Raw genomic sequence first — 12,005 nt, 5'->3', positions numbered from 1 at the left:
TAGCGTCATCAGTTCTGGTCGCATTATGGCACATGGCTTACTGCTTGTGAGGTCATTTCGTATGATTTTTTTGTGACTCGAGACAAAAGAAAAAAGGAAAAAAAAAAGTCTACCAAGTACCCTCCTGGTCCCGCGAAAGGCCCCCCCCCTCGGGTGTGTGGATGGATGGGGCAAAAAGGAGACACAAAGGCAACTCCCCCGCGTTTCTGCAATACCTCTTCTTCTTTTTCTTTTTCTTTGTATTCTGCCTCTTTTGTAATTTGCACCGTTGCATGATCAATAGAAACCCAAGGCTTCTGGAGAAGATCCCAGAGCATCAAGGCTTACTGCCTCAATCTCCACCTACAGTCGAACTCAATAGACGGAGAAAAAAGGACCAGTGACTCCTGTCAAACAAAAACCCCACCAAACGAAACTGCCCCCCTGGCCTGGACGCACAACCTAGCTAGCTAGGTGACAAGTTGACAAGTTCTATCCGTACGGACAACGGAGCCGACCCCGAGGCCCTATTTCGACCCAACTGCAACGCAACGAAATTAGCAAGGGGAGAGGGAGGGAAGAAAAAAAAAACCAAGAGAAAGTCCAAATCGGTTTCCTCTTCTTTTGATCGCCCAGCTCGCCTTGGCGCGCCCTCAAAACGATTCATCTCTCGAGGTGTCGTCAGTCCTTCCTGGTGGTTCTCTCCCCACCGCCCACCGGCAGGCCTTCATCTCGCTTGCGCCTCTCAGACACGCGATTCCGAGGCTTGAGCTAGAAAGGAAAAGCAGAAGAAAGTAATAAAAAATAACGCGCGCACTTTCACTCACACGACATTCGATTTACACACTGATCTCACGTACTACGAGCTCTATCAACCTCCCCCCCTCTTCCCCGCTCCGACGCGTCGGGGGTTGTTCCCGCGACAACCTCCAATCACTCTTCTTCTTCTTCTTGTTCTTCTTCTTTGGCTGCTTTTGTCGTGGTAAATAAGGAATCACCACCAACGAACGCGCGCGCACGAGCCCGTCATGGCTTCTTCTTCCTATTACCAAACGGGGCCGCCATCGGCGCAGCAGCAGCCGGCGCACTCGACGACGACGACGACAACGACGACGACAACAATGACAGCGGCACCGACAGCGACGACAATCACGCCCGCGACGCCCATCTCCATCACCATCTGCGGCGACGGCGGCTGCGGCAAGTCGTCCATCACGCTGCGGCTCGTGCGGTCGCAGTGGACGTCCGAGTACGACCCGACCATCGAGGACAGCTACTCGGTCACGCGGCGCGTCGACGGCCGCACCTACACGCTGGCCCTGACGGACACGGCCGGCCAGGAGGAGTACCGCGCCATGTGGGCGAGCTCCAACCTCGGCGCCGACGCCTTCCTGCTCGTCTACGACATCACCGCCCGCGACTCGCTCGACGCCCTGCAGTCCTTTAACGACCTCATTGACATGGAAGCCGAGACGCGGCTGGATAATGCGGAACGCGCGCGCCGGGCCGGTCTCGGCGGCGGCGGCGGAGGAACAGGAGGAGGATTCGGGGGGTCGCAGCAGCAGCAGCAGCAGGCAAGGGTGGTGCCCCCCGTCAAGATTGTCGCCGGCAACAAGTGCGACCTGCAGCAGAGCCGCCAGGTGCCCGCCGCCGTCGGCCTCGACTGGGCCCGCCGCCGCGGCTGCGGCTTCATGGAGACGAGCGCCCGCCTCGAGGTCAACATTGAGGAGACGTTTGCCCTGCTCGTCCGCCGCGTCATGGAGCGCAGGCACCTCGCCCAGATGGGCGTCCTCGACAACACCGACATGAACGCCCGCGGCATGACCAAGCCCCTGACGCCCCTGCCGCGCGACGGCAACGGCCACGGCCACGGCCACGGTGACGGTGACGGTGACGGCGATGACGACAGCGGTCCCGGTAGCGGCGGCGGCGGCGGCGGTGGCGCGGAGAAGCGCGGCATGGGAGGGCCGCGCATCACGGGCGAGCGCTTCGGTCGCGGAAAGGGTGGCTTCTGGAAAAGCCTGCGCTGCTGGTAGCGACGTCTTGTTCTTGTTCTTGTTCTTCTCCTTCTTTTCTGGAAAAGGAAGTCTTCCATACCAAGTTCTATGCGGCAGGCTTGAGCGGCGCGCCGTTTTTTTTTCTGGTTCATCACATCACGGCGTGAAACGTGACGGCGCTCATTCTTCTCTTCTTTTTCTTCTCAAAATCGGGCACATATTTTTTGGGGATGGTTTTTGGAAACGGGTACCCGCCAACTTGAATATCCTCTGTTCTTTTTTTTTCTCTTCACCTTGTATCTTTTGATTCTCGGACTTGGCCGTATTTCGTTGTATTTCCGTTTTATTTTTATACTCTTTTTCCATGTTTTGTACGTTTTTTTCTCTTATTTTTGGGTGAAGGAGACTGGCAGAGATACCACGGCGACGAGATTATGGCGCGCCACTGAAGGGAAACAGAAACGATGGCTGATGAAACCGGATGGAGGCGGATTCCTTTGAGCTTCATTTTTGCGCATGACAAATCTATTTTTTTTCTTCTCTAGCAGGGGAAAAGGGGGGGGGGGGGGGGGGGTACGAAAGCAACCGATAATGATGATGGGAGAAACGAGAGTTTATATTTAATTTCTACCTCAGCCATCGTTGAGTCTGGTCATTTCTCGAAAATTCTTGAAAAACGTCCACTGTAGAAAGAACGACATGTTGCAGACGTTGCCGCAACTGGGAGTGGGTGCCCTTGAAACCCGTCTGGCAGTGTTGAAAAGCCTTGGACAAACAGCAAGCCCAAAAAAACTTAGTTTCCCCAGGAGCTGGGAGAAATGACATTTGGTATTGATCGTAGATATTGTACTCGCGGCGCTTGTTACTCCCCCGAGGTGCTGGTGCCGGCCGTACCGGGCGGCGATGACCCCGGTGGCTGGCCGGGTGGGTACGGGTGCGGGTGCGACAGAGGTGGAGGTGGAGGCGGCGGCGGCGGCGGCGGCGGCGACTAACGCGGTCGCAGACCATGATGCGGCTCTCATCTTGGCAGCCGCGGGGTATCGGTGCTGAGGTCAGTTTTTTGCCATCTTTTTTTTCTTTTCAATCCGTCTATTTGTACACGGCCGGCCACCTATTGGTCACTGCTTTTGCTGCTGGTAATGGGGTGGGGGAGGGGGAGTCCCCGTCGCATACTTTGCTTGCTTGCTTCCTTTAGCTCACACGAGTCATCGTCATTCCGCCGGTTGGTTCTTACTGCCGTCTCTGTTTCTTTATTCTCTTTTTTATTCTCTTTTTTATTCTCTTTTTTATTCTCTTTTTTTTTCACGCGTTCCTCCCCTCTCGGCTTGGTTTATTTATCTGCACGTCTCATGTATCCACGGTCTGCGGCGCAACGTCTCTCGCAACCAGGCTAGGCAGTCTCTTGACTAATAGGAGATGCTCGTGACCAGATCGGGCGGTCCCTTCGATACGGAAGATCTTACTTTCATTTTTTTTTCTTAAAAGAGAAGACGAAACATAGACGAACAAGCTGCTGGCGAATCGGAAACGTAGCCAAAAGACCGTCAAAGAGGCTCGCGCAAATGTAAGTCCCGCGATGGAAAAGTCGCGTCAAATAAGCAGTCTTATACAACAACACATCAACATGGGAGTTTTCTGACAGTATGCATTCTATAAAGCTGATAGGTTACGGTCTCCAAAGACTGTGGGGGCGAGAGAGAAAAGTTGCACGTGTCTTCTGGTTTCCTGATTTACAGCTTCCTGCCCCTTCCCTTGGCTATAATCTTGGACACCAACCCACCACCTGGCTCGCTGACTGACTCCAAGAGATGACAACGGTCCGTCAACATTGAATCATCTAGCTATTGGATCTGTGTGTGCGGCCCGAGCCTATGGAGGCAGTGGCCCAACAGCTATCGGACGGTACGCGGACCGAATGTCAGGACCCCGTCAAGCGAGCAGCTAGCGAGCCTTTCTAGTTTTGAGGAAAAAAGATGGCATTGGGGTCGCTTGAACCACCGTTCAGAGGAAGGGGTTGCGGCCTGTTCTGGTTTCGCGGAGGAGGCTGGATAACGCCCGAGTTGATGTCGGGCAGGTCATCCCCATCGTCGGGGGGTAGGAGGCCAGCGATGGGTCGCGGCACGTTCTGGTTTCTCGCGGGCGGCTGGATCACTCCCGAGTTGATGTCGGGTAGGTCATCCCCATCGGGAGGCAAGAGTCCAGCGATGGGCTGCGGCACATTCTGGTTTCTCGGGGGCGGCTGGATCACTCCCGAGTTGATGTCGGGTAGGTCAGCGCCATCGCCACCACGGGCCCTCTTCACCACAGGACCGGCTGTGGCAACGCCAATAACAAGAGTGATGAGAATAGCTGAGAACTTCATTTTGGGAATAAGACTTTGGTGGCGGGCTATGGAAAACAGGATGCCAATGATTGTAATGATCACCAATGCTGGCAACGGCTGCTATATATATGTACGTATTCTACAACGAGTCAAGTTGGCGACAGTCAAAACATCCCATCTGTTAGCCACTGATATTTCTGACGAGCAGTTCCATCAGTCCAAGTTGTCCTGTCTCATGTTGATGAGAGAATTCGTCATGCCGACGATATCGACCAGCAAGGCGGTTTCCAATTGGCATTATCGTCCCGAGTCATTGCGTTCGCCTGCGGAAAGTAAAGCCCACAGTGTACACTTGACGTGAGGGAGTGTCGGCCCTCCGCGCTACGTCCATTAAAAAAATTAATCTTCCTGTAGGCGAAAATTTCCATGCTATGACCATGGTACACATCAGGCCCGACTTGCTGGCGCGACTCAGGCGATATCCTGCAAAGATGGAACAGCAAGCGGACACCAACCCCTACTGCAGACTATGTACATTGTAGGGGCGGCACTGTGCTAAGAATATCGCATGCTAGGGACCCCCCCCCCCCCTTCAGCCTTGCCGCGCTGTTGGCTGCTCACTGACTCGTGGCTAGGCGATTTGTCAAGAAGAGAGACGAGGTTCTTTTAACACCGGGAGGATTGATATGAGATTAATTTGGTGTGCTCTTCATGTTTTGCGGTCTTTCCTGAATTATCAATCGTGTCAAGTCGATCTGCACAACAAAAGAGACGATGCGGTTAGTGTTCTGCAAATTGTAAGCAAGCATCGCGGAGGGCTCCTCTGGCGAATTATGAGCTATTCTTCTCCCTTGCTCGATCGCGCAGGCCACTGAATGACTCGTCAGCGGCCCGCCAAGACATTCTTGAACAAGCTCCAGGTGCAGCCTCGGACTGGCCGGCGGCGATTTCTGACGACGCCCTCCTCTGTCCCCATAGCGCGGCACTGTTTGTCTTGCTGGCAGCAGAAGCTCTGATGGCATATTGACTAGGTGACTACTCATCTGCGCGAGCATTGGGTGTGTGGCACGAGTAGGTGCGAAGGAACAGCGTGTACGTGACGATGGAGAGATTGTAGGCTCGCCCAGCGACTGAACTTGCCCCGCTGGCCTGAGACGAGAAATACACCCAGGTAGAAACGTTATCTGATAATATAAATATTGCCTACTATACCGGATTACTGACTACCCAAGTCATGTACACCTCGCGTCTATTATTACCCCGTTGCTAAACACGCTGCGCAGAACTAAAATCAATGGCCTTGGTCTCTCAACGATAATCAGCCATCTATGCACAGTTCCAGAGTGCATATATATGGTGTCATTCAGGCGCCTGTACACAAGAGTTCCCATAGCAAGCGCACGCCAGCATTGTCGAGCGACTACGTATCCCTGACCGCATTACGGAGTACACTGCCCCAGCTGCAATGTCGGAGGTGGAGGAGTGCCGGCGTGAAGCGGGCTATAATAGTTCAGCCATGCTGCGGCTCCAAAACGGAAGCGTGCGGAATTCAAGTTGGATTGCGCGCTGCGGAAATCGGGCGGGTTCGTTCTTCTTGAGCATATGTGCGAAATTCGCATGCTCGATGCCTTAGTAAAGACGCCAACATTCGGCTTATGCGAGGAGCGCGGCTCTCCGCAGATACGGGGAGGCCGCCAGTATGCTACGCTTAGATACACAAGGGGATGTACACAAGTGAAGGAGTAGTATCATAGAAGCTGCCCCAGTTCATAGAAGCCACACACGACCTTCGTTATGAGAACTAATCAGGACGAAATCCGTATGAAACGGGTGCAGTCTGAGGTGTCAGCAAGTTCTCCATCCTCCCGTCGTTCATCACAATCATAAAGTCAACTCCATCGATAGGCTCCTGGCGGTGCGCTACTGTTATGACTGTACAATGTCGGAATTCTTTGTTCAGAGCTTGTTGCGCATCTGATTCTCGTAGTGCGTCAAGATTACTCGTTGCCTCATCAATCAGGACGAGATTGCTGCCGGTCTCTTGATGACGAACGATGGCTCGAGCGATACTAAATAGCTGCATCTCGCCTTTGGAATACGCAACGTCCGGAAGCATCGCGTCAAGGCCACCTTTCTGAGCCAACTGGTCCCACAGGCCGAGCGCATTAAGGACATCTGTGAGTTGACTGTCTCGCTCCGCTCTCTTCTCGACGTCACCGGTCTCTCCATCGTTGATAGTGAAGGGAAGAAGATTCTTTCTCACAGTATCACTGAACTGCACCGGGTCCTGGGTGATTGTGATGATGTGCGACCGGAGAACGTCAGGGTCGATGCTCGCAATATCAACATCATCGATTTTCACGGTACCACTGTGGCTCATGAAGCCAAGCAGCGTCAAAAGAACGGAGCTCTTTCCGCTGCCCGTTCGCCCAATGATGCCAACCTTGTCCTCAGCGTCAATAGCAATGGTAAAATCGCGAACAATCGGCGGGACATCATCCGCAGGCCGATAACGAGATGAAACCCCGTCAAAGTCAACAGCGCCAGACAATGGCCAGTTTCGCGGCAGTTCAATCGGCTCAGCGGGCCCTTTCTCTTGGGGTGTATCTTTCTTGAACGATTCCAGCCTTGCAAGGGCAGCGACCGATGTTTCAGATCCGATCCAAGCTTCGAGCAAAGCAGTTACTAGCCGCTGGAAGTTCATGATACCTAAGAAGGACAGTCCCACCGCGGAACCTGAAGTACCGTGTTTTGCCCACACAACAATAGACACCAAGATAAATGCGACACATGCAGAAATCAAGCCAAGAACTAACCCTAGCCACTGTTGGATACAGAGCATAAGATAATAAGGCTGTTGCGAATTATCCAAGAGGCGGTACCCATTTGCTAGATTTTGCTCTAGCCAGCCAAAGGCTTGAAGATGAACAAGACCGTCTGCCGTCTCGGTAAAGAACGTGTATAATGGTGCTTTCTCCTCAAGATCCAAGTGACGGATCTGTCTCGAAGTCCTAAGGTAAAAGCCTTGGGTGAGAACAACAGCTACCACAATCGCAGGGAGTGCTGCGGTCATGTATGTAGCGCTTGACAGAATGATACCAACAGTGAGTAGAGTCGCGAAAAAAATGTAAAGTGTTCGAAAAAGATAGTAAGGGAGAATTCTGGCAATCAGATTCGCGTCTTGACTGAAGCGGTTCAGCAGGTTGCCCGTCTTTGTGCTGGTAAGATAGCCAATAGTAGCGCGCATAGTAACGTCGAGCATCTGCTCATGTAGCGCGATAGCGGCACGTACAGCAAGGAAGGCATAGAGTAGCCAGTACGTTAGAGCAACGATAAAGCAAGCAAGTGCAGCTGACAAGGAGTACCCAATGAAATAGATGCCTTGGTTTGGACCGACGTCAGTCCAGATTCGTAGATATATCTCCGGGATGACTTCGCTCAAGGCTAGGAGCATGGCTAGAATAGTTATCCCGAGACATCTCAACCTTCCGATACTGTCAATAAAGACGAGATAGAGTCTGAGGTTGCCTTTCTTCTTGCGAGGATCGTCGTCGGACTTGACAGAGCCACCGAGGTCGGTGAGCCATGATCTGCTGATGAGGGCCCTTTCTTTAGCTTCTGCTTCTTCGGAGACGCCTGGTCCGGCTGAACTCAGATAACCCTGGATCTTTTTGAGACGAGCAGGGCTGTGGTGCCCAACTTGATCCAGACTTACTAGTCCTTCCTCGTCGATAGTAACAATGGCATCAACAATGTCCAGAACTTCTGGTAGGTAGGTCGATAGGAGGATGGTAGAGCCGGCCTTTCGCAGGGAGCTTTCCGGGCCGCATAGCTCGCGTAATACGTTGATTGCGGTTGGTCGGTCGAGGGAGCTGAAGCTATCGTCGATAATGGTGATGTCGCAGCACGCGAAGACAGCTCTCGCTAGGGAAACGCGTTGGCGCTGCCCGCCACTCAGCATCATACCATTGAGCCCTACCACATAAGCGTCACCACCAGGCAATCGTGCCAAGTCCTCTCCAAGCTGGCACGTTTCTATTGCGTCTGCGTATCGCTCCGCATCGAATTCCAGGCAGCCGATAATATTATCGCGAATAGACACGTCCCTAAGCCAGACATTAGGGCCGCAGTATGCAATATTGACATTGTCGGTATAGACAAAACCAATATCGGTTTTTGTTTCGCCCAAGATGCTCTGTAAGAATGTGGACTTGCCGCAGCCAGTTGGCCCAACCACACCAGATACCGAGCCGCGGCCAAACGCGATTGTAATTTCTGAGAGGAGAGCCTCCTCCATCTCAATAGGCCGAATACTAGCGTTTGAGAATTGAATGATGCCCCTAGGGCTATAGGTTGGCTGGCGCGGCCTCATCACTTCCGAACCATAGTGCGTTGGGTACAGCTCGTACTCTTGTAGGCTAGCAGAAGGATCCCACTTCACACGCGAATCTTTACGCTCTTCTAGAAGAAGGTATTTCTGAATTCGGCCAAAGCATTCAGTCATACTTGCGACATTTGTGTAAGCACTTAGAGCTCTGACCGTGGGTGCCTGAATCAGGCTCACAACGGCAAGCGTCGGGAATACCTGTGAAGCAGTCAACGTTCCATCGAACCCTCGCCAGAAAAAGGCAGCAGCAATAACGACGACGGGTGTTCCGCCATCGACAAACTGATGCAGCATATTGACAAGCGCCATGAAGAAACGGAAGGGCTTCGATATCTCCATCTCTTTGATACGAAGCTTGTGAATTTGGTCACGCATAGTAGGACCTAGTCCTAGCATCTTGATGGCCGTAAGTTGCTTGATGACTTCTGTAGTTTTCGTGACTCTCTTCTCAATGCCCTCATTCCACCTAGCCGCCGCAGGACCAGTAATACGGCTCAGCAGATAGGAGCAAAGATTAGCGCCCAGAACAGGCAACAAGACGAAGAAGCAAGAAGAGCCGATAAACCGCGAAAGAAGGAATACACCAAATGCAACCTCAAAAACGGTAAGAGGTATGTCAATGAAGGTGGTCAGGCCTTCGACAAGCTCTTCTATGTCGGTACTCATGTGAGTTAGCACTGCCCCGTTTTTGGCGTCGCGCTCGCTGAGGCAGTGCGTCTTTTCCATAAGCTGCGCAACAACGCCGCCCCGGATCTTTGTGACGAAACGATTTGTTCGATGCGCTGTCGATGTTCTCGACAGTGTGAGGATGACATAGAGAAGAAGTGTACCAGCTTGCGAGCCACCCCTCTCGCCAGGAGAGACTAAATACCCCGCGCCCCGGTCGTCGAGCTCTGCGATCCGAATCACTTTTTGAATGAGAAAAGGTTGAACAAAGCTGAGCACGATATTGAGCAGTCGAGGCCATAAGAATAGGAGAATGTCCCATTTCCAGGCCCAAAAGCACGCACGAAGCAGTCGAAATCGTGAACGGGCGACGCTTTCACAGTTCCATTGCTCATCCAACTGGCTGTGCAGGAATTCGGAGGATAGCTCTTGGCCAAGCTTGTCCATGTGTCCACGCCGTACCGTCTCGTAGAAGCCGGTCATGAAAATTGGGTTCAGAAACAACAAAAAGGTTCTGCTGAAGAAGCCACTGGTAGCCTCTTGTCCAGTCAACTCTCGGAGCTCGTCATCAATCATGAGAGATCTTTTTGACATCTCCTCGAAAATCACCAGGCAGAGGCGGAGGCTCGCAGTAGCGACGGCAATGCCTCCGAGCGTGTCCAGCCCAGATCGCAGGAAAAAAGACCGGCTCTTTGTAATGTCTACAGCGAAGGTAGAGAGGAGGTACAAGGCAAGGGCAGAGGAAGAGCGAACAGAGTGCTTATGGCCCATATACACCATGATGGCGACGTGGATAGTAGCAACGAGTTCGAGCGAGGTCGCCGGCATGGCAGTGTCAGTCTGATCGCTGGAAGCATGTTTGTGGAAGCCTACAGCAGCAGCCTGTAGCAGTATGAGGCCAGCAGAGAGAGTCTGTTTGAGAGGAAAGATTGTCAAATGATTTTCGTTGAGAAAAGGGTTGGCTACGAATGGCTTACCAGCTTGATCCAGAGTAACGGGCTTGTCCGAATGTAAACGGGCTTCAATCGGTAACGGTTGACGAGCACCAGGAAAAGCAGGATTCCAATTATCGATGGGACAATCTCCAGGATGACCTGTTCGAATTTCAGAGAGAAATCGAAAACAGAAAGGAGAGGGTCCCAGAAGTTGCGGTCGGCGGCAAGGGTGGACATCTTGGTTGTGACACAGCCTGGCGCGCCTTGTTCCCCAGTGCAAAGGGTAACGTCGTAGCTAACAATGGAAGCGCAGTAGGGAACAAGTACAGTGTCAAGAGCAGAGAGTGCGAAGAACAAATTCTTCTCCGGGGTGAAATGCTGAAGAGGCGCAGGATCTGTCTTGTGTTGAGAGACTTTGAATGAAAAGGAAAACCTGCGTGCATGGCAGCCAACCAGGACCTATGCCAATCTCGCCAGTCGAGCTCGCCAGAGGCACGGAGGGGCGAGGGGAATTAGTTGGCTGTTCATATCTGCTCTCAAATTACAAGACACGGCTCGGAGAAATGGATTTTGCGCAAGGTATGCTGCCAAATCGGGCTGTTTGTGTCTCGGGCGGCAACGGTCAACAGCGGGGAAAGAGGGATCGCTCTATCGTGGGAGTTGCATCGAGAGTGGGACGATGCCTGATCCTTTACCAGTAGGCTTGCTCCTTCTTTCTGAGGGCAAGGTTATCTGTGCCGAACTGAACAAAAGTTCCTTTGGCTGGTCAGTCGCATGCTGCTACAGATTAATATGCGCCAGTGATAGGGCCGGGTGGTCAGTGGCTTGCCCCTCAAGATCCAGGCTTGCCTCTTTTTATTACTTAATAAACCCGCAATGTCATGTATAGAAGCCACGCCAATCAGAGAGAACGGTTATGCGCCATCTGTAGTTGGCTCTGGCCGTGCATGACGGGGCAACAGAGTAATCACCGGACCACCGACTCGAATCAGGCTGTACTAATGCGATGGGGTGGGCCAGCCCACCTCATAGTGAGCAGTTAGAACTTGGCAGTGATAATGACAATATTGATCAAAGTATCGACTAATATCGCAAAAAGGCCCAGCCCCCGAGGGGGGTTGCGGGCAGCCAGCCCAACAACGTTGGCGAGTGCTCTATTGATCTGGCTGGCCGACCGTCTTGCAAGATCATGTGTAGTGTTCCATTGCCGAGTCGTATGAATATGGTTCACCATTGGCAAGCTGGCCAAGGCAAATCGCCAATCAGCATACGAGAGCGACCGGCCTTGAAGTTGCAACGAACAAAGTTTGCAACAGCAATGCGAGTGAGATGGTGTCCGCCTCCCGCCTATTGGCCTGCTAGTTTCGACTCCTACTGGTAGAAAGCTGCTCGCGAGTAAATCAACGGTTCCACGTCTCCATCTTTGCCACGGGCAAGGGCATACCACACCGGAGCGTCTGTGGCGAGCCTGAAAGTAGTACTATTAATACCGTGTGCTGCGCCATCCCCTCTTCGGCTGCGCTCGACGCCAATAAGCCAAGGCACGACGAGGAGACTTTCTAGTCTCATCATCACATTCACCCCCGTCCAACTCTATTTGCACGCGAACAAGTCGCTCTTCACTTCTAATGGCTTCAAAGAACCCAGCAGGCTCCATGCAGCTTGCGGTCCTGCTGCTACTAGGAATCGGTCTGTTCTGCCACAACGCCCAGTGTGCG

At 52.8% G+C, this 12,005-nt stretch overlaps 3 protein-coding genes across 3 annotated transcripts; 1 reads left to right on the top strand and 2 right to left on the bottom strand.

Moving 5' to 3' along the window:
- Positions 1-1,007: 1,007 nt before the first annotated feature.
- V2A60_000269 (P-loop containing nucleoside triphosphate hydrolase protein) lies at positions 1,008-2,015 on the top strand (the record flags this gene model as incomplete). Its single annotated transcript, XM_083251640.1, has 1 exon — positions 1,008-2,015. One exon carries the CDS (start codon positions 1,008-1,010, stop codon positions 2,013-2,015), a length of 1,008 nt encoding a protein of 335 aa, XP_083107766.1.
- A 1,915-nt stretch (positions 2,016-3,930) lies between these two features.
- On the bottom strand, positions 3,931-4,338 carry V2A60_000268 (uncharacterized protein; the record flags this gene model as incomplete). The annotated part of the gene is made up of 1 exon (XM_083251639.1): positions 3,931-4,338. One exon carries the CDS (start codon positions 4,336-4,338, stop codon positions 3,931-3,933), a length of 408 nt encoding a protein of 135 aa, XP_083107765.1.
- A 1,762-nt stretch (positions 4,339-6,100) lies between these two features.
- On the bottom strand, positions 6,101-10,524 carry V2A60_000267 (uncharacterized protein; the record flags this gene model as incomplete). Its single annotated transcript, XM_083251638.1, has 2 exons — positions 6,101-10,264; positions 10,330-10,524. 2 exons carry the CDS (start codon positions 10,522-10,524, stop codon positions 6,101-6,103), a joined length of 4,359 nt encoding a protein of 1,452 aa, XP_083107764.1.
- Positions 10,525-12,005: the final 1,481 nt, after the last annotated feature.

This window comes from Cordyceps javanica, chromosome 1 (assembly GCF_051103115.1).
Source record: "Cordyceps javanica chromosome 1, complete sequence".
In the NCBI taxonomy this organism is placed as follows: Eukaryota; Fungi; Ascomycota; class Sordariomycetes; order Hypocreales; family Cordycipitaceae; genus Cordyceps; species Cordyceps javanica.
The sequence above is the reverse complement of the archived record's forward strand: the minus strand, read 5'-3'. Positions and strand labels throughout refer to the sequence as shown.